Consider the following 23313-nt stretch of genomic DNA (forward strand, 5'->3'; position numbering starts at 1 on the left):
TTTCCCCCCACCCATGCTAGACCCGGAAGTGTGGTGCATTATACTTACGGAATCGCTGTCGACCCCGGCCGCCATCTTGGGACAATGACGTCGTCTTCAGGAGGGTGGCCGGACCGCTCCAGTCCTCCCTCATGCTGGCCCCCCTCCAGCGCGTCATCAGCTGCTCGGACGCGATTGGTTGAGCATAGTTATGTTGTATAACTTTGTAATGTGTGTTATTTAGTGAAAAAATGCTTTACACCGCACTACCCCTTTTAACCAAATATAAAAAAATAACACCCGAGTAGACATAAAATAACGGCAGGAGAATCACCACACCCCATGCGCTTATAGCATACACAGTGGCTTTGTCCGGGGGAAGGTGTCTATTGGACTGGTATCTTTGTACAAGCTGGCCAACCAATCAAAAGCCTTAATTGGACTGACGTAAATGAGCTTGGTTTGAGCTCATGTATTGTACCTATTGTTGATACTACAATATAGGCACCATTTTTATATCTGTTTCAATATGTTTGGGTTGTTTTTCATGTATTAATAATGAATTTACGTTGTTCATTATGCCGTTACTTTGTGTGCATGTGTAAACGTCAGGAGTATCACAGTGACCGCACCCTCCACCATGTTGGGGAGCCCTAGTTGCTGATAAGGTAGTCGTCTTCTATTACATACGGCTACATGCTATTTCTGATCAGGCAGAAACTCCTGGCCAAGATGCTACTGCACTCCTAGCTGTAGTATGGTCACACTCAGCTATAAAGTATAGGGAAGGAGCAATACACCATGTATATGGCTTGTAATTCATTGGTTGATATGCTGCTTGTCCATAATGTAAGCCCTGTAGCTCCGCAGTAATGTTCAGTGTGAGATGGAAGCTCTACACACAGCCTGCCATGCTATCTAAAGCCCTGCCCTTGAGAACAGCCAGACAGTGGGGATCTGTACTCGGCTTGTGAACACTCAGCCCAGATGAAAACTATACTTCAGTGGGTGTCTCTTGGGAGGGCTGGGAGAGTTGACGTGTCTTGAGTATGCTGGTGATATGATTACATTACAGCAGGGGTAAACATAGCTTATACATAGTAGGAACCATTCTTATCCCCCTCCATGAGCCAAAACATTGGCAGTGTTTTCTAACAAGGTCATTATGCGTTCTTTTAAAGTGACCAGGTCATTATACCACCACGTCATTTATTTTTTTACATTAGCGGGCCTGCCTCCAGTGCATAAAGCTGGGCCAGTGCACAGCAAAACAACGCTGCTGAGCGTAGGAATTAGGTGGTGTAAAAAAAAGGACTGCGCCACAGGGATCCCCATGCTGGTGTCGATCAGTTAATGTAAAAAAAAATTTAAAAGCGATTTACCTGATGGTACATTCCCTTTAAGTATTATTAAGATTCTGGTAGTGTGAAGTAATTGCAAAGCTCATCACCATGACTACCAACATAATCTCTGTAGCTTTTTCTGACATTTTAAAAAAAAAAAAGGAAAAGTGTATAAAAAGTTATAGCATCATGGGTTTCTTTAGTATTTGTTGTATTCCCCCCCCCCCCCACCAGTATTTCTGCAAGTTTAAGGAACAAAATGCAAAGTAGCTCTCTAACCACTTTGGGAAATTCTTCAAGCCAGTGTTTCACTCCAACTAGGAATCTCAGAACCCAATTAGGGATATATTGCGAGCAAAAATCTTTCCAAAATGACAAAATATCTATTTGCAGACAGCTGGTTTTGACTTAAAGGTCAGTCATGGTCTACTGGGAATTCTTAGAAGAAAGGATATGCATAATAGCGCTCACACACCACCTTGGGGGGTAGCTTTCCCTTCAAGAAAGTGTTTCACTGGTAATAGAGAAAGTTTGCTAAAAGATAAAGAAATAAAGTCTGTATAAGAGCTGTACATAAATTCTAGCAAAATTTATATATATATATATATATATATATATATATATATGTGTGTATATATATGTGTATATATATATATATATATATATATATATATATATATATATTTTCTGTGTGTGTTTGAAGTGGATTTCTTATGGCTATTTATAAAATGATACAAGCGCTGGCCATAGGGTGTAATGTATTTTAAAAGATAGCCCCACCCCCAGTGCTCCTAACAGCTTACCGGGCAGAGGATTTCAGAATAAACAATATGGGAAAGGCGCGGAGGATGAAAGTAACGTACTTACCTGTATCCTCAGCTTCCCATGCCCACTAGGCAGCGCTATCAGCAGGTTAGATTTGTCTAATGTCTTATGCTTATAATTGCCCTTCTACAGCGAAATTGCAACTGTACTAAAGTTTTACAGTAGCAAGGCAAGTTGCTCCGATATTTTGGTCATGCAGTTTGTATGTGAATGCTGTTGTACAACATGTGGCTCCAGCCTTATTCTCATGCTAGGGGCATTTCTTTGTCCACTATCCACTGAACAGGTCTTAAAGAGGTTATCCAGTGCTACAAAAACATGGCCACTTTTCCCCCTATATGTCTCCAGTTTGGGTGGCGTTTTAAACTCAGTTCCTTTGAAGTAAATGGAGCTTAACTGCAAACCACACCTGACCTGGAGACAAGAGAGGGGGAGAAGTGGCCATGTTTTTGTAGCGCTGAATAACACCTTTAACTGCACAGTGAACTCATCCCAAGTACAATGGAGTGTGTAATATTTGCTATTTTATAACGTGGAAACGTGGATTGTTACCTGCAAATTCCTTCAAAATATGCTCTGTACCTCTATCCAGGCCTGTATGGCCAGTATGTTATGGAAGAACTGACATATATAGGCGGCTTTGCTTATGATGGCAATACAAGCCTGGCAGAGTAGGGCTGAAGCATGTGGTACATTTTCTGACACAGTGCAGCGTAATCGCTTTTATGGAAGAAGAAGAATATATTTCCCAGTCAGGGTAGGTACAAGGTGTAATCTGGTTCTTAACAGCAAAGATGAGTCAGCAGCGAAAACTGAGCTGCAGGAGATCAAATGCTCTTGTGCAAGCAATATTTTATTTTTATTAAGTATCAGTAGTTTTCCATACTAAGCTGTGTTATTTTCCCAAGTTGGAGCTGTAGTGTAGATGTATGGAGTTTATTTTTTAAAGGGATATTCCAGTCTTACAAAAAAGTTTTTTTTTTTTTTTTTTTTTTATGTTGCAGAGGTAAAAATGATTTGGGGGAGGGGTGATGACATTCAGGACACCATTCAGTATTGCAGTATAGGCAACTGGTCTCTTGTTTTTCTACATGATCATACAGAGTATTGTATCACAGTGACAATTCAGGTGCTTTGTTCTGTTGTTTTTTTCATAGAATATAAAAAATTAAATGACTTTCATATCCTGTTACTTTTTACTATGAAGCATACACACTGTGAGTTAAAGGGGTTATTCAGCGCTACAAAAACATGGCCACTTTCCCCCTACTGTTGTCTCCAGTTTGGGTGGGGTTTTGAAACTCAGTTCTATTGAAGTTAATGGAGCTTCATTGCAAACCCCACCTGAACTGGATACAACAGTAGGGGGAAAAGTGGCCATGTTTTTGTAGCGCTGAATAACCCCTTTAAAGGGGTTATCCAGCATTAGAAAAATATGGCCACTTTCTTCCAGAGACAACGCGACTCTTGCTAAGCTATTTCTACCAGATATAATAGATTGAGTTGTTAAACAGTCCAGTATTCAAAGATGTAGTCACAAAGCCATCAGCACATTGCATGTTGATACATCTATATGTCTGTGCAGTGATCGCCTAAATAACAGCAGCCCCAGTAGTGCTCAAGTGAAAAATTATACTTTACCATATACCATAGTTTGTAAATACTGTTGATAACATAGGATATTTTGCTCCAGAAATTAGAAAAAAAAATCTATACTCTATTTGGCACAGCCATAGCTTGTTTGCCATACCCTTCTTTTTGTTATTACTCTGTAATACATGTCATAGCACAGGATTAAAGGGGTTATCCAGTCCTACAAAAACATGGCCACTTTCTTTACACAGCACAACAAATTGAGGAGCCCGGGCAGCATGAATTATCTTTGAATAGTTCATGCAGTCTGGGAAACTGACAGCACATATGTGTATATCTGTGGTGTCAATTTAAAAATTACAAGCAGCAGTGTATGCTTACATCCACACTGCTGCCGGCTGTCGATTATTCTGGAGGAGGCGGCAGCCTGAAGTTACAGCAGCGGCTGGAGAAGCAAATGCCAGATCGCAAGCAACGTGAATGGTAAGTATAGACTGTTAGTGATCGGGAAACTGAGCACAGATATATACATAACTGTGCACAAGCTAAAAAGACAGAAATGGCTGCACATCGCACCCATGGCTGACACGAAAGCTTATTCAGCTACATTTAAAACCAACATCAGAAGTTAGTATATAATTTGGCCAAACTATATTGCCTCATGTACCATGTGCAGGTCTTCTGATACACATGAGTCCCTAACCAAAAAACATCACTGTGCCTGTCAGCACCACAATCCCCGCAAAACGTGCGCAAGCAGAGAAGGGGGCCACGGAATGGCCCTGCAACCCCATTGTCACAGGACCAGACCCTAAAGGGCCCCCCGGACCCCGCAGGCGCCACCGGCGGAAAAAGTGGACGCCAAGCAGCACAAGTGTGAACAAGCTCTTACCTCTCTCCATTCCTCTGCAGGTAGAATGGGAGAATACTAGGAGATCCTCCCCTTATGTATACAGGTGCTTCCTGCTAATTTGGATCACATGGGTCTTACAAAGCACGAGTGCTAGCCACAATGAAAAAAGGGACAGAATACATAAAATATGCACAAGCCAAAAAGACAGAAATGGCTGCACATCACACCCATGGTTGACATGAAAGCTTATTCAGCTACATTTAAAACCAACATCAGAATATTGCCATATTGCCTCATGTATCACGTGCAGGTCTTCTGATACACATGAGTCCCTAACCAAAAAACATCACTGTGCCTGTCAGCGACCACAATCCCCGCAAAACGTGCGCAAGCAGAGAAGGGGGGCCACGGAATGGCCCTGCAACCTGTGCTGTCAGTTTCCACAGGGAGACGTGCGGATAATAAAAAAACATTTTAAGGGTGCCTTCACACGTACCATATCGCTGCGTATTTAACGTACCGTATCGCTGCGTATTTTATTGCTGCATGTTTGGTGCGATTTTTTTTTTTTTTTTTTTTACATGCGTGTTTTGATTTTCACATGATTTTCATGTGAAAATCAAAACTCGCATGTAAAAATCGCACCAAACACGCAGCGATAAAAATTCAGCGATAAATACGCAGCGATACGGTACGTGTGAAGCTACCCTAAGGGTACGTTCACACTTACCGGATCCGCAGCGTATTATCCGCTGCAGATTTCATTTAAATAACTGAACACAGCAACAAATCTGCACCATCAAATCTGCTGCGGATCCTGTAGGTGTGAACGCACCGTAAAGCAGGTTAAAAACAGACGATCAGAAGACAATTAGGCTTTTGCTTGGTCTTCGGCTGATCGCTTTCACTTTTACACTGGCCGTTTATCAGCCGCAGCATCGTTTCTAGCCCTGTCCCATTTAAGCTGATTCACACTCCAATCATCTGTGATAGGACCCTGATTCATCCGACTGATCATTACCTTCATTGTCTGCAGCACATCCTGCTTACACTGGAAAAGGTCCTACAGACAAGCAGTGCCTATCTGGGGCGCTCAATCCCAACAATCTGCCTATGAATACTCAACTGCTCATTCGTCAGCTGATGGCTGAACCTTCCACCTGGGTCTGTTCTGGCAATAAATCACCCCTTGTAAAAGGCCCATAAATGTTGAAGAACGACTTCATATTGCAGCCAGGGCAACAATTTGCACCTCCTGTACGAAAGTGTTAGCATGTTCCATAAGACTTCACATGTGATGTACATTTCCACTTTAAGGGCTGGACCAGTACCTATAGGTATTTGGATGTGATTAATAGCAATGCATGCAGTGCTGTTCTTCTCATCACATCTATAACCATGCAGTGAACAGAACCGTATGTGCTTGTGGTTGGGTCCTGCACTGTGTATTTCTTTGGTACATACTGTCTGTAGCATTGGTTTTGGAAGAATCCAGGCAGCTTTATTGGCTTCTCGGGGCCTAAATATTTACATCCAGACTTGTGATGCAGCCAACAAGCTGACACAGTAAAACAGTGTGCAGTTATTAATAGTTGTCTGCTGGTACATTGGCATTGCCTACAGACCTGTGCGTGTCTAGAATGGTGATCGTAGGGAAAACTAATATACGTTTCAGTGTATTTTGCTCTACTGAACTAGGTCCCTTTTTTAGATTGTTGCTATGAGTTTACAGTGTCTGCATTGCTGTACTTTAAGCCGAAGTCTGACCTTCACAAACAAGCTCTGCTAAAATGATAGCTGACCTGTGACTGGTTTTTATTTATTTTTCACATAATGGGGCTTTGCGCTATGCAGAAGTATCGTGGATTTCCCTTTTAATTTTTGTAAAATGAAAACGTTTAATATGCGAGTGCTGATGTCTATGTAGTGACTACCCAGAATAGTAGCACCAGCAGTAGGGGTGTGAATACTACTAGCATACTACTTAGTGTGTGTTATAACACATACTGGCATAGGAGTATTCTCATGTGAATATAAGCATCAGAAAAAAACACTATTGCTGTACCGCAAAAAAGGAAAAACAAAATGTTTTTGTTTTTTTTTTGTAAAAACCACAAAACCATTTAAAGCTACGGCTTTTGTGATAATAGAGAGGCAAGATGCTCAACAGCATATGTTATGTTTAGAGTACATTGACATGGATGAAATGTTCCAGGCTTACAGTGGAATACAGTATAAGGCTACGTTCACATCAGCGTTTGACCATCCGGCACCATTCAGTCTACCTTTTCCGTTTTGGAGTAAGCAAAACGGAAACTGTCGGATCCGTTAAAATCCCCATAGATTCCCATGATATTTTAGTGTGCTCCGTTTGCATGCAATCCGTTCAAGATCCGTTTTTTTGAACGGAAGAAAAAATAATGTTTGCAGTATTTTTCTTTCTGCTCAAAAAAGCAGATCACAAACGGAAAGTGCACTTCCGTTTTTTTTTTTACATTGTAGTCAATGAAGACTGATCTAAAGCGGAAGGTATTTCCATTCACATCCGTTTGTTTTCTTCCGTTTATGCACTAAGCAGCAAGAAACCAAAGAAGAAAAATAAACGGATAGAAAAACGGATGCTGACTGATGCAAACGGATGTACAAAAGTCAGTTTTTTTTAAGCCAAAATACAAACGGACCATTAAAAAAAGATGAACATTTTGCAATCAGTTTGCATCAATCTGCTCATCAGTTTATGCTCATCTGTTTAATTAATATAGACGGATCCATTAGAAACGAAGAAAAACGCTAGTGTAGCTGAGCCCTAAGGCAAGTGGTTGAGATTAGAGAATTTACAGTATGAGTGAATGGCTTCGTTCCTATCTGCATTCTGCTCAGCATGCTGTGGTCTTTCAATTCTGCTCTGCTCTGTGCAGCTCCTCCCCGGGTGCTAGGAAAAGCTTTGCTTCCTTCCTACTGTAAATTCGCTCATCTCTAGTTGAGATGAAATCCCTTTTACATGTTGCAGAAAGCTTCAGCGCAGTTATAACCTATGGTGGCAAATTTACTGTCTGTACCATGTTCATTTCTGTTGTGGGATAATCAGAAATATTTTATTTTTCCTATTTTAATTAAGAAATAAAGAGAACTACAAGTACAAACCTGCACTGTTGTCATGTGGTGGTGGTGGTTTCTCAGCAGCAGGGCCCTCTTTGTAAGGGTTTTTTTTTAAGGTTAAATTTATGGATGACCTATCCTCAGATCAATGGGGTGCCAACACCTAGATCCCAACCATACATACATAGACCAGAGCGGGGAGCAGACAGCTCCTTACTTAATGTAGTGGCCATGCTGGGTGACTCCGTTCAGTGGGACTGTCTGCTTTATATACGCAAGCAGCGAAGCAGGGGCAAACAGATGATTAACCAGGGGTTGCAGGTGTTGGGAAGTCAGTATAAGATTATGTATATTGTGACTGTAGGAACAGAATGGCAAGCCATTAACAAAAACGTAAAGGAGAAGTCCAGTGAAATTTTTTATTAAAGTATTGTATTGCCCCCCAAAAGTTATACAAATCCCCAATATACACTTATTACTGGAAATGCTTATAAAGTACTTTTTCCCTGGACTTACTACTGCATCAAGGCTTCACTTCCTGGATAACATGGTGATGTCACAACCCGACTCCCAGAGCTGTGCGGGCTGTGGCTGCTGGAGAGGATGATGGCAGAGGGACACTGAGGGACACAGGGCACTGGAGGGACACTGAGCATCCCTCTGCCATCATCCTCCCCAGCAGCCACAGTCCGCACAGCTCTGGGAGTCGGGTCGTGACATAATCATTTTATCCAGGAAGTGAAGCCTTTATGCAGTAGTAAGTGCAGGGAAAAAAAGCACTTTATAAGCATTTCCCGTAATAAGGCCGGGTTTACATATGTCTGGCGGTGCGGCGGCGTTTCCCTCCGGCGCAGGAGAAAAGCGCCGGAGGGAAACGCATCATTGAACTGATCCCATTGTTTTCAATGGGATCGTTCAAAATGTGCGGCGGTGAACTAGTGGCCGCCGCATCGCCGGACCGTCGGTGCGTTAGGACGCATCTTGCAGCGTCCTGGCGGACCGCCGCTCCGGTGATGCGGCGCCGCACCAATTCAATCGAATAGAGCGCCATGAACGCCGGATGCCAGAGTCGAACGGCATGCGTCCTGCCCGGCGAGGCATCCGGCATTCAGGCAAATAGTAGCACAAAATAAACACATCTCTCCCCCTGTGTGCTCTCCCCCTCCCCTATAGTCCCCCCTTGGTCCCCCAGTAGTATATAGCCCCCCCTGTTTCTCCTCCAGTAGTATATAGCCCCCCTGTTGCCCCCCCAGTAATATTTAGCTTCCCTGTGTGCTCTCCCCCAATTAGTATACAGCCTCCCTGTGCGCTCTCCCCCAATAGTATATAGCCCCCCATGTGCGCTCTCCCCCTCCCATATAGCCCCCCTGTGCGCTCTACCCCTCCCATACAGCCCCCCTGTGCGCTCTCCCCTTGTAGTATATAGCCCCCCTGTGAGCTCCCCCAATTAGTATATAGCCCCTGTGCGCTCCCCCGCAAATCCCATTGAAAATGACAGGAAAACATACTTAGAAAAAAAAATGTCAACTGATGAGCGCAACTTGTGACAACTGATGGAAACTGATGGTTTTTAATGAAAAGAAGGATAGAAAAACTGATCACAACTGATGCATTTTTGGCATTAGTTGTGACATCAGTTGTGGTCAGTTTTTAGGCAAAAAACGCAACTGATGCCAACTCATATATGTAAACCCAGCCTAAGTGTATATTTGTATAACTGTTGGGGGGCAATACAAAACTTAAATAAAAATTTTTGCCGGACTTCTCCTTTAAAATCTGTAAATGGAATGAATATGGCAGTGGTTCTTGGCAGGAAAGTCCTGAGTCGTGTAGAGACAATATCCACTGACTAAGTAGTTGGCATTTTAAGTGCATCTGTTCTTCCAGGAGATGACTACAGCAGAGAAGCGTCTGCAAAAGTTTTGTGAAATGTTTCTTTTAATTAGAGCATAAACAATCTTCATCTAGTCCATCCAGTTTAATACTGCACTTATCTTCCCTAGATACCCTGGCTGCACCATATCTCTCTGGACAGTGGCCCCGAGACCATGGACAGGTGGCTCCTTGCATGAAGGATCAGTCAACACAGGTAACTATTATAGTTTACTTGTTGGAACTTTCTTGTGAGCCATAGATGCAGCATCAGTCAGTGAGGGGGAGCTGCGGTTACTGTTATAGTGATGGTAAATCCCTTCTGTGGATATTATGGCTTACACAACCCATATTCTTAAAGGGAATGTAATAAACACATATATACTGTATATATTCTTTTTTGCAGCAAACCACTTTGACATAAGTGATAGAGATGAGTGAACCTCGAGCATGCTCGAGTCCATCCGAACCCGAACTTTCGGCATTTGATTAGCGGTGGCTGCTGAAGTTGGATAAAGCCCTAAGGCTATGTGGAAAACATGGATATAGTCATTGGCTGTATCCATGTTTTCCAGACAACCTTAGAGCTTTATCCAAGTTCAGCAGCCCCCGCTAATCAAATGCCGATCGTTCGGGTTCGGATGGACTCGAACCCGAACCCGGTTCGCTCATCTCTAATAAGTGACAATAGACAGGACCTGTGTTATTGAGATGAGTATGAAACATTGCTGAGTCTAATATGTGACCTGTAAAGAGGTCATTCCACATGGAGCAGCTATCGTCACCTCTATCTACTCATGTCACATATCGCTGCAATGCTGTAGAGATCACTTTACACCAGCCTCTTCCTTATCATTACTGACACAACAGCTAAGTTTTAGACCTAGTGGTGAGAATGGAAACTGCCGGATTAGTATAATATAGATAGTAAGATGGAAAATTTGAAAAAAACATCACAGTTCCTAAATGTTTAACATAAAACTTGATTGAAACAATAGGTAATGTTCTGATGACATTCCTTTGAGACTTGACATTTGTATACTTTGCCTCATGTATCAAAAGGTGAATGTTTTTATGATCTCCCATCGTAAAGTGTTTATACTATTATTTTATAACCTCATCCATATGTATAACTTCACACCAACTGTAGTACTTTAAAGTTTTATGATTACAATGGTGTTTTGACTTTGACTCTTCCTCCCAGTTCTTCAGAGAACCAATCAAATAAAAACAGATAGGCCAGAATGTCATTGCAAAATGGCTTATAATGGATAGTGGCTCAGGGTGTGATTGGGAGGCTAAGGGGGCATGAAACATTCTGTCTGGAGAACATAGCCTGGGAGATATCTACTCATAGAAGTATGTTACAGACAGTTGTCTGTTCATAGTAAACTATCTAGTATATTAGGCATTTATTAGTGTCATTGAAGCCAGCCTTAACATGACATGCTTTGTCTAATGGACCCATGCCTCATATGAGCGTCAGTCTAGCCAATTGGTAATAATTTAATAAGCCTTTTACATAGCTCAGTGATTGTGTGGCCAGGGCTGCATGAACAATCGCTTGATGGCTTGTGTAAATCATTATGCCAACGGCACAGGCCCAGGCTGTAATCGACAAACCTGCAATGGCTGTAAGGTCTTTCCTGCAGATATTGCTCCACCGACTCCTATCCCCGAGCACACCAAGGCTGCATTCACACGCTCCGTGTTCCTCACGGAACACGGACGTGGAATGCCTGTAACGGACTCTCCCCCGCCCGGGCAGCATCTATGATAAGATGCTGGGTGCAGGAGAACTGTAATGAATCGGCCGCGGTGTGCTGTAATTACAGCGCAGCACATATCTGTACTGTTCCCTCACTCTCAGCATCTAATTACAGATGCTGCCCGGGCTGGGGAGAGTCCGTTACAGGCATGCCACGTCCGTGTTCCGTGAGGAACACTGAATGTGTGAATGCAGCCTATCAGTACTGAGGCGCAGTGAGTAGCCATATGGCATACAACTTCTATCTCACTCACCTCTTACGCACTGTATATTTAATTAACTCTTTATCTCCCCTGATGACGTCATACTAAGTTGATGACCGGAACGTGTTGGGGGGGTGCCACTGGAACACATAGATGCGGGCGACCATTGATCAATTTTATCTGGTGATAGATTCACCTTTGGTGTTTTTTATCTGTATCAATAGAAGTTATGTTTTAATACCAACTTTCACTCACCTATTTACTGTTTATGCTTGAAAGTATTCCTGTCCAAGACAGGTAGTGTACCTAACTTACACGTAGCTAGATTGTCTTTTATACGAGCCTAATCCACCAATAATCAACCTGCCTAAAAGGCTGTAAGCTGCTTTCTTCAGATTTCCTGCCTTATTATCTGAACAACTTGAGATTGTGGAGTGATTAGCATAGAAGAAACTAAGCATAAGGCTGGTTTTACACAAGTGTAACATAGACTTATATCTCATATTTCTATATTTGTTATGGTTGTAAGGTCTGCAAATCCAAGGTTAGATTGGGACCGGTAGTACAGCCTTGCCCGTACAGCCTTTACACAGTCCCCACTCGATCCCATGAAATTGTAGAATGCCAGTTATAATAAGTTTAGTTTTTTTTTTTTAATAAAACCAATGACTGATCTGTGAAAACTCTGGTTGTATGAATAGCCCAATAGAAATAATTGGCCCTAAAATTGCTTGTGATTGTGGATCCATGTGGTTCACGGGCAACTTTGCAGGAAATGTGAAAAAAGCCTAAGGTTACGTACACACGGCCATATATTATGTCCGCAATTTTTAGCCTGTGATCCGCAAAAAAGCATCTGCAATGCGTCTGTATTTGGCCGTATTTTTTGCGTATCCATATAAGTGGAAAGTACTGTGCACTAAGATCCTGACTGATCAAAATTTTACTGACGCGTGTGTGACAATGTTTTTATGAATGACAGTAGTGCTCTAAAATGTACAAAGCCAGGTCTCACTTTATTATACCACTTTTATGCAAACTTTAATGATTCTCAGTAATTTTGGTAGACATGTTTTATTTTACATAGTTATTTTTCCTTTATCAGCTAAAATGAGGATTAAATGTGAGTAATGCAGAGCATTGTATGTGCCCTTCGAAAACAATGCATGGAACTATAATAGAAAAAATGTCAACTTCTTTTTGCTTCATCTATTATGCAGACTGAAAGTGCTTGGGCTGAGGAGTACGCTGAAAAGAAGAAAAGCTCTCACAAGCGTTCTGCGTCCTGGGGCAGCAACGAGCAGCTGAAAGAGGTTAGACAGCTGCTATGTGCGGATTAATGGGCCGCCAGCCTGCCTTCATGTGTCCGTTCTTGTGTGGTCACCTAGTCTTCAAAAACAGGCAGTTGGGGCAATGAAAGCTGGCCATTGTCGTGTCATAGATTTTCTGTTTGAGGCTCAGTTTGCTTGGTTTTGCATCCTGTAAATGCTCTGAAAATGTTTAAACTTGTTTTGAATTGTCAGAGATGTGATTTCCACCAGCTGTATGGGATTTATCACTCCCTTCTCCAGTGCACAGTGGCAGTACTGAGCACAGTCAGAGGTTACTCAACATGTTTGATTTAGTAAATTTAGCATTTTTGACATTCTGCTTTGGTGCAGGGAATAGTAATCTCCCTCTATTTGATCAGTGCATTTATTTGATTCAGGCTTGAAATTAAAAAAATTAAACATATTTATATGCAGTATAACATGCTTGCATTCCATAAACCAGATGGTCTAGACCAGGGGTAGGGAACCTTGGCTCTCAAGCTGTTGCCAAACTACAACCCCCATGCCTAAGCTAAAGCGCTGTTGATTGCAGCATGCTACAGAATATATCCAAAGTTAAATATTGTCTTTAATTTGTGGCCAGAACAAAAATGTTTGTCAAATGAGTACAAACAAATTGGTGAACTAATCTGAACTGCAATAAAACAGTAACACAACCATTGAATACACAGCCTAATCTGTGAGCTATGGGGGTGACACAGGCAACAGCTGCATGTATATTCGCTCTATTAGATATTTGACAATCTAACATGATGGTGTAGCCCAATGGGTGCCTAACAACTCCAATAGGGTTACATAAGGGTTGGGTACGGTTGGCTTTCAGCTTGTCTGATCCTTTGTTTCTCCAGAGAAAAGTCATTGGTGTCTGACAGCTGCTCCTCAAAGTAAACCCTGTGTGGGAGAAATACACTTTATTAAATGTGATACTGAAACTTTCATGTGGTGAAAGGCTTCTAGTCTAAAATGTAGTTATAGTGTTTGCTTTATGTGAAAAGAGTTTCTATTAAAGTTAATGTGCGCTTACACAGAGAGATATATCTGACAGATTATTGAAGCCAAAGCCAGGAACGGACTAAACAGAGACAGGTCATAAAGGAAAGACTGAGATTTTTCCTCTTCTCAAATCCATTTCTGGCTTTGGCTTCTCTGTGTAAACGCACCATTAGTTCTACATTTCTGGAATAATTAGTATTTTGGTATCACCTGGTGCAGGAAAGTCTTTGCTTTTATAGAAATGTAACGAATACCTCCCAATTTTCAAACATGTTTAAAATATCAAATAAGTAGTCATTTGGGGCCTATTTCTAGTCTGTCAGGTTCTGGATTCCTGTTCTCTCTGTAGGGCATTTAGGTATGTGTGCATATACACAGATATTTCAATGATACATTTAGACAACATGGCAAGTGAATGTTTTATGTAAATATACTTTATAATTCCATCTTGATTTATCTTCAGATTGCCAAATTACGTCAGCAACTTCAAAGGAGCAAACACAGCAGCAGACATCATCGTGACAAGGATAGGCAATCTCCGTTCCATGGGAACCACACTGCTATTAACCAATGCCAGGTAAGAACTCGCACAGGCCTGCAAGCAACACAACTGTTACCCCAGAAGTCAACTATGATCTCTACTTTTATTGAAGTTACAAAAAGCTGTAGAGAAAATCAGGACAGCGGTTCATTGCTTAACAATCGAAAACAAACATGTGCATCTACTTGTGTCAATATTATATTTATTCATAATACACAGAAGGAACGAAAAAACCATGTAAAGTAAAGTTGAATAACCATCATAAATAATTGCACAGTGAAACAATACATGACGTAGCATAATAAAAAAACCAACAATTATAAAATGCTACCAGTACAGATGATAACAACCCAATTCAATGCTACGTTTACACGGAACGATAATTCGCTCGATCGTACAATTAACGATGTTGGAGTAACGATCAGCGTTTAGACGGTACGATATATTGTCCGAAAATTAGTTTTGCGATTGCTTAAAGCCTATCTCACACATTGGTTAAATTGGCGAACGACTGTTCACACGGAACGATCTGCAAATTTTTTGCGAACGATCAACGGCGATTTGAGAACTTGTTGAAAGATCAAAATGAGCGATTTCTCGCTCGTCATTTGATCGTTCGCTGCGTTTACACGTACGACTATCGTTCGAATTCGATCTTTATTGTGCGAATTCGCACGATAATCGTTCTGTGTAAACGCAGCATAAGTGACCACCATCTTAGACCCCAAATGTGCATTCTGCTGTTAGATTTGTAAATTTCACATCTGCATTGCATCAGGAAGACATGTTTGCAGACATGTTGGCCCTCCTATTCAAACAAATTTAACTAGTTTGCTTTGATTTGATCTGCGTTTTTCATAGACATCATGGATGTGACGTTCGTGAAAAACACAGATCCTATAGACTCTGCTTAATCCGTGCTGTAAACACATCTGAGTTTTGACATGTCCTATTTTTTCCCGGCATGGATCATCTGATTAGACTCGTACCAATCAATGGCCCCCAAAATTGTCCATGGTCGCGGATCCGCGATCGTGGACAATTTAACAAAGTTTGAATGCAGCATAAGACCATTGTCACGTACACACTAGCACGTGACCTGGATGCCACTTCGAGGGGTTAATCTATTTCCACTCACTCAATCTTGCACTCCCCTTCCACTCAGGTGGCAAATTGAGCATAAATCACACCCCAATACAGTCCCAGCACCTCAACACACACACACACTGCCACCACCTTTCAAATTAAGTGTGAAAGGACACTGTCAACCCACCACACCACTCACTGGCACTCACAGGGTTAAAACACTACATCCAAAGCCTATGGATTCTTAGCGCATACAAGGACCAAACTTATTAAAGTTTTAAGCTTTAATAGACAAAAGGTACAGTGCTTACAAAAATAAAGGTAAATAAGATGACATATATACATGCAATAACAGTAAAAAGAGAGAAATAAGCAGAAACTATCTAACACAATAGTTGTTGCCTTCCCAGGGGGTAGGAGAAATCATAGATCGCAGCTCAGTCAGACTGACCCCCTCCACTGCAACCAAGTTTTGCTGTGGCCACCATATTTTATACAGTCAAAACTCTGCTTAGATTTCATGGCTGCCCATCAGGTGATTAGGTTAATAAGTTGTCCCTAATTGGCTGATTAGGTGATAATGGGGAAGGACCAGGGACACCTCATTGCATATGTCCTTTAATTGAACCATTGTCCTATGGTTTGGGGTGTTGGGCTTGAGTGGGTCTATCCATTCTTTGAAGTGGATAAGAACTCCAGGTTTCCTGAGACCCTCAATAAACTGCCCAGAGTTTATGATGTTTGGACAAGCCAAGTTATAGTGAGTGGATAACACATAACAGTCTGCAGTGTTTGAATGAGTAAAACTCTTTCATACCACATATAATATAACTGTACACACAATAGGGACAGGGCTGTCCATTTCCATCACAACCATGTTCACACAACGTAAGAAAAAATGTAAAATATGGCCGTATTTGGATGAATAAGTTCTGAAATAATGATTATGTTCTTTATTTCAGGCTGTATTTATCTAAATACGGACGTATTTTTCCCTTATTTTTATATTGTGTGAACATGGCCTAACACAGATCTTTGAAAAACATGGACTTGTACATGGGACTATACTAAATCAATGGGTCTTAATTGCAGACTAGAAAATGCGGCAATCTGCAGGGGACCAAAGGCTATACAATACCTATGACCATTGTAACCTTTTTGGCAATCATCAGGACTAGCAAATAGAGAAATGCAATAATGTCTGGGTCACAATACTCCTTTAGTTTTCCAGTGTTGTAATGTCTCCACAGGTTTATGTTTTTAAAGCTTTTATAATGTGTGCTCTTTTTATGTTGATTTTAAATGCTTTTATAAAACATTAAAGGGCCACAATTTTTTTAAAGGGGTTATCCAGCGCTACAAAAACTTGGCCACTTTCTTCCAGAGACAGCCCCACTCTTGTCTCCAGCTTGGGCCGGGTTTTGCTGCTCAGTTCCATTAAAGTGAATAAAGCTTAATTGCAAACCGCACCTGAACTGGAGACAAGAGTCGTGTTGTCTCTGAAAGAAAGTGGCCATGTTTCTGTAGCACTGGATAACCCCTTTAAGTACTGCAATTTATATTAATACAGTGGTACCTCAGTTCTCGAACTTAATTGGTTCCGGAAGGCAGTTTGAGAACCAAGCAGTGTCTTCCCATAGGAAATAATGTAAATGTATTTAATTGGTTCCAGCACCAACTAATAATTACCTAGAAAACTCATTTATTACATTGATAAGTGCCCAGTATAATCCCTACAGTACAGGACAGAACATCACTATACTGTACCAGACATTATACACAAGAAACATTCAACAAAACCAGCAATTATAGTACAGTAGGCACTAACTCCTCACTCATCCTTTACTGTATAGAGGCCCCCCAATCCCAGCACTGTAACAGATGGGAGATGGTGGTGCACTGACTGTACTACTGCTGTACTGTATATGCACTCCAGCATACTTATACAGTACTGTACAGGATGGAAGATGGTGGTGCACTGACTGTACTACTACTGTACTGTATATTCACTCCAGCAGTCTTGTACAGTACAGGATGTGAGATAGTGGTGCACTGACTGTAACACTACTGTACTGTATATGCACTCCAGCAATCTTATACAGTACTGTACAGGATGGGAGATGGTGGTGCACTGACTGTACTACTACTGTACTGTATATGCACTCCAGCAGTCTTATACAGTACTGTACAGGATGGAAGATGGTGGTGCACTGACTGTACTACTACTGTACTGTATATGCACTCCAGCAGTCTTATACAGTACTGTACTGTACGTGAAGCCTCACGAGTACTAAACTCACCAGGTACAATTCACAATCCACGCTCGCAAAACCGTTCAGATACCGAGTACTTAAAGACTGGATGCCCGAAAAGTGTTCAAGAACCAAGCAAGAGTTTGAGAACCAAAGCAAACTTTCCTTGAAAATACAGTTTTGAGTTCCAAACAGTTTGAGAACCAAGGTACCACTGTACTTGCTGATACTAAGATCCCTCTCTGTGGCCTAGTTGTAATGATGCAGCACTGTCCTTTGTGGCGTCGGATAACTCCTCTGTTCATACGTGGCTGCTTATGGAGGAGCATATAAGAGTACACATCACTCTGTACTGCCTCTGCACTGCTTGCTTGAGCTAAGTGCTGCTATGGAGGAGGCCCGGTCTATTGTCATAGGCAGCCATGTATGGATGGAGGAGCCCTTTGGTGGCACAGGGGACTGAAGGTGTTGTTCACAGCACTTGGTGAGGTGCGATGACCACACTGAATTTGCATAGAAGATTTGCCTGGGTGAAGATTACATACAGTATGGTCACCAGGATTTTAGCCTCTGGACCACAATAAAGCTTCTGCATTTTTTACGCTTCTTTTAGTCCCGGGGAACACCTTATAAATATTAGTTTGCAGCTACAATTTAATTTAACCCTATAAAATGGAATCATTTATAAACCACTGTGCTCAATTGTAGTTTGTGTCCATATTTTGTTCATGTGTTTTTTTTATACTTAACTACTCCATGTAAGTATAAAAGTCCACCTCATTGTTTAATGCCAGATGTACCTTGTGTCCTGAATTATTCACTCAGAAGTTGTTCAGTGTGAAGTTGTAACTATGTACAGATGCTTCTACCCAGAAGGGAATGTACAACATTTACTATTCTGCCCTTTTACCAAAGCACAGATTCAGTTTTGTGCTCTGTGTCTGTGTCCTCTACCATATGCATATATTGTAACCTCTGTGTCTTTCTGCTCCCCTAGCAGAGGCAGTGGGCCCCTAGAGATGTTTGTCCCTTCTGCTTTGTATTCTGAAAGCGCTTACCCCCCTGCTGGGTGCCACAGATTTACCACACACATAAGCCCTAAATGCAGGTTACCAGCTGCCGCTTGTGTAAAGCCCAATCTGCCTTCTTGGCCCTTTTTTAGCCAGTTACATGCAGTAGGCTTCAAGTATTTCCTTTCAGCGTACTGAATATTTACAGTATTATGTAGATGTGAAGCCATTTTTTACTGCATTGGGAACTGTTTTGTATTGTAAAGAAATTGAATCACCCTGCTGTTTTTTTTTTTTTTTTTTTTTTGTATATATAGTGCTTTTTGTGAACTATTATGCTACCATAGGTTTTTAGGACTATGTTCACACCTAAAGTAGGAACCTGACATGTTGTGAAAATGCCATATAGCACTTTACCTTTATGGGCACCTTTGTGCAATTTGTCATTAAACTGTAAAAACAAATTAAGTTTTTTATAGCTGAAAGCTATGTCTATCAGCCCCATAGGGATTAAATGGAGCAGCACCAGACATGCTCGACCACAGCTCCATTCATGGGTAATATAAGACAAGTGTTTTTGTAATTGGTGACAGTGCTAGCAGTAGGACTGCCAGCAGTCTGACACCGATCACCTATCCAGTCCTGGCCAACAATCCTTTAGCAACTTAAAGGGAATGTGCCATCCAAAGAGGACCCTAAGGGTGCCTTCACACCACACACAAATTTGCAGCGAAATCCGCTACGGATCCAGTGCCATTCATCCCCATTAGAGCATATACTCGTAGCAGGATTGACATCCCGCTTTGAGTTAACCCCCCGCCGCCGAGAGCATACATAACCGGCTCGGTGCTGCAGTTGCATGTGAAGCTCCCGGGAACCTCACATGCAGCTGCGGCGCTGAGTCGGCTATGTATGCTCTCGGTAGCGGGGGGGTTAACTCACAGCAGGATGTCAATCCTGCTACGAGTATATGCTCTAATGGGGATGAATGGCACTGGATCCATAGTGGATTTCGCTGCGAATTCCACTGCGGATAAGGTACGTGTGAAGGCACCCTAAAGGGAGGTCCCTAAAGAGAGAGAAAAAATATAAATTTGGCCAAAGTTATGTTATTAATATAGGTATGTAATTTAATTACAGTGGTGCCTTGGATTACGAGCATAATTTAGTTCCGGGACTGTATTTGTAACCCAAATCCACTCTTAAACCAAAGCAAATTTTCCCATAAGAAATCATTGAAATGCAGACAATTGGTTCCACGCCCCAACAATAATTTATATTCTGAATAACATGTAAAACAAATAAAAGAAACATTTAAAAACAGCTGAATATGTGATATTATAAGTTACTGTACAGTATAGCAATCAGCATGTGGAGTATAATGTATAGTAAGAGCATAAACCTGAAAAACAGCAGCAGTTTGTAGATACAGAATGGAACTGCAGATCCCCACAATGCAGTAGTGTAGTACAACAGGCTAGAATAGAGAAGCAGGCCTGCTGTCAGAGGTCTGTGTGGTCACATGACTGCAATGGGGAAGGGGGGGTGTTCAGCATGGACCAATCAGGACTGACAGAGACTGCAGGGAGCATAAAGGAATTTGTGGGCACATAAATGCATCGGTCTCTGCCCGGGAAAAGAGTGGTTACAGGCAGGGCCGATTCTGGGGTCTCTGCCGCCTGAGGCAAACCTCAGGCGGCCGCCTGAGGCAAACCTCAGGCGGCCGCCCCCTCACTAGCAATAACCCCCTCCCTCCCCCGCCGTAACTGAATCACCCGCGCCTGCACAACCCCCCCCCCTCCCCGGCCGGCCCTGCAGCCACTCACCTGTCCTGCAGCAGCCGTCCGGTCCCGCCGCCAACGCTCACCGCTGTCCCGCGCCGTCAGTCAGCAGCTGTCATCGCCGCCAACGCTCACCGCTGTCTTCCCGGCCCTGCAACCGCTCACCTGTCCTGCCGCCGATGGGTTGTCCTGCCTCCAACGCTCACCGCTGTTCCCTTCCGTGCTCCCGCGCCGTCAGCCAGCAGCTGTCATCGCCCTTCAGCGAGTCGTGAGTGCCCGGGGTCAGCTGCTGGCTGACGGTGCGGGACAGCGGTGAGCGTTGGCGACGGGACAGCTGCGGCAGGACAGGTGAGCGGCTGCAGGGCTGCTGTCTGCCGCCCCCTGCAGAGGCGCAGAATCTGCCGCCTGAGGCGGAATACTCATTCCGCCTCATGGCAGAAACGGCCCTGGTTACAGGTATGGAGAGATTACCTCCACAGTCCTGTCCCCTGATGCAAGCCCCAGCCTGAAGTGGATCTGCTATGATTTGGAAGGTGAGGGAGACTTCCTGGCTCAGAGTACAATGCTGTAGACCCTGCTATGCAGACCATGCCCATCCCCTTTCCCCCCTCCATTCCAGTACAGGGAGCTCTTAAACCAAAACAATGCTCTTAAACAAAGTCACATTTTTGAAAAACTGTGAGCTCTTAAACCAAAACGCTCTTAAACCAAGGTACCACTGTATTTATATACTAATATACATTGAGCTGCAGCAGTAAAGTGGCAACACAGGCCTCGCTGCTGCCACCCAACATTCATGCCAGGAACTGCATGGCTGCCCAAGCCCTTGTCCCTGCTGTGATCAAGCGCTGCCGCTGGCAGAACAGCGCTAGTACAAACCCCCTTATACGTAGAACATATACTACACCAAGGGAGGCGCTCTGTCAGCAGCACTGTGCGCAAAGCAAGTCCTGACTACTTTCAACACTCACTCTGCAAAAAGCAAATGCAGAGGCATTCATAAATGTCACTGACTAAGCGAACATTAATAAAAGTGCACAATTAGCCAATTTTATAGCACAACGCAGGTGATAAATTCCTCCTATAGTGTTTTATAACCAGTAAAGCTTCTAACACCCTCACTGTGTAGCTTTCTTGTGACCAAAGCTTTATTCTCTGTCCTTTTGAACAGTCTGGTAACTTTTCTGTGCACTTCTTTGCTTGTGCAGACCTCCATGTCTAAGAATGTACTTACTCCAATGACCATACCCATCACTAAATCATCTGGTTCAAGATTTCGGAACAGTGTGGAAGGGCTGAACCAAGAGATTGAAATCATCATTAAGGAAACTGGAGAGAAGGAAGAGCAACTCATGGTAAGTGCATATTCCTTTCCACTACGGAGCCATAACCCAGTTACTGGTTCTTGATGGTAATTTATGACTTACCATTGAGAAGGCTCTATTCACTTTTCTCCGCTGCACATGGAATCAAGAAGCATTTTTATTTTTTTAAGTTTTCACCCTCCATATTATGGGTTTATTAAGGAGGGTGGGTTGCTCCAATATTCATCTTGAAGCATATATCCTTGTGGTTTCCCAGCATGGAGACTGTTCAGGCCTTCCTGATGTCAATGGGAACATTACAATGAGTTTCCAGCATCTGCACCCTGAGGTAAGTTGTTGCTGTGTGTGGTATCTTACTTTTTGTGTATACATTCTAATATATTGTTTTGTTTTATAACATTGGAGAGCTAAGTGCTTTTATACTAATATATTGTTGTGTACTTTATGTGATATATTAAAATTGTGTAGCATATTCAGTCATAGCAGCCTCGGGTCGGAAAGGACATTGGATGGATTGATAAATCCCTTCCATCATCTACTTGAAAGTGTTGCCTGCATAGCCTTTATGGCTGCAATGAGTTGGCCATAGCTTTCAATTAGGTCTTAACTTTTATTTGCTTTACCAGCCACCTCCCATGTTAGTTGCTTTTCCTTTGCACAATGGTTTATATGTATCCTGCTTTGTATCAGTTCCTTCTGGGAGCAGCAGGAGGGAAATATGGCAACATAAATATATTGCAATATGCTTTTAGAATTAGATAGCCAGTGTTAGAAAAGGGAGTTTTTGCAGCCAGGTTTATAAAGGTTGAGATCCCCAGGAATCATCAGTGCTGGAGTTGGTCTTTATGTTGTCATACAATAGTTTATTATGGCATAATCACCATTGCACTTTTTGTCTTATCATCTACATATGTTTGCAGCCCTTTTACAACAGGACATCTTTCCACTGTCCTTGCTGCTCCTTATTTAAGTGTCAAAAAGACTTATACATTAGTTACAGGCAAAAAGAAGGATCAGAGTCTACTATAAAAATATGGATTTTCTTCTAATGCAAAGCTTGTTATACCTTACTGCATGAAACACTTACTGAGGAAAGGTATTTTGCTGTCAGCTAATGGCCTGTGTTTGGCTAATAGTTTGGTCAGTACTGGTCCATAATGACTAGTCACTTTATAGTTAAAGGAGAAGTCTGGCGAAAATTTTCTATTAATGCCCCCCAAAAGTTATACAAATCCCCAATATACACTTATTACAGGAAATTCTTATAAACTGCTTTTTTTCCCTGCACTTACTACTGCATTAAGGCTTCAATTCCTGGATAAAATGGTGATGTCACGACCCGACTCCCAGAGCTGTGCGGGCTGTGGCTGCTGGAGAGGATGATGGCAGAGCGATGCTTATTGTCCCTCCACTGCCCTGTGCCCCCTAGTGTCCCCTGCCATCATCCTCTCCAGCAGTC

At 42.4% G+C, this 23313-nt stretch overlaps 1 protein-coding gene across 2 annotated transcripts in view; it reads left to right on the forward strand.

Moving 5' to 3' along the window:
* The window catches only part of FAM117B (family with sequence similarity 117 member B), a 42008-nt gene that overhangs the window by 9458 nt on the left and 9237 nt on the right, over positions 1–23313 (forward strand). The window contains exons 2-6 of one of the 2 annotated variants that reach the window (XM_069983305.1): positions 9696–9781; positions 12756–12848; positions 14323–14436; positions 21738–21884; positions 22111–22182. In XM_069983305.1, the coding sequence (XP_069839406.1) occupies positions 9696–9781; positions 12756–12848; positions 14323–14436; positions 21738–21884; positions 22111–22182 (512 nt within the window). The remainder of the gene's footprint in view (positions 1–9695; positions 9782–12755; positions 12849–14322; positions 14437–21737; positions 21885–22110; positions 22183–23313) is intronic. The other variant, XM_069983306.1, reaches the window with a different exon arrangement.

Source organism: Dendropsophus ebraccatus, chromosome 9, assembly GCF_027789765.1.
Source record: "Dendropsophus ebraccatus isolate aDenEbr1 chromosome 9, aDenEbr1.pat, whole genome shotgun sequence".
Classification (NCBI taxonomy): domain Eukaryota; kingdom Metazoa; phylum Chordata; class Amphibia; order Anura; family Hylidae; genus Dendropsophus; species Dendropsophus ebraccatus.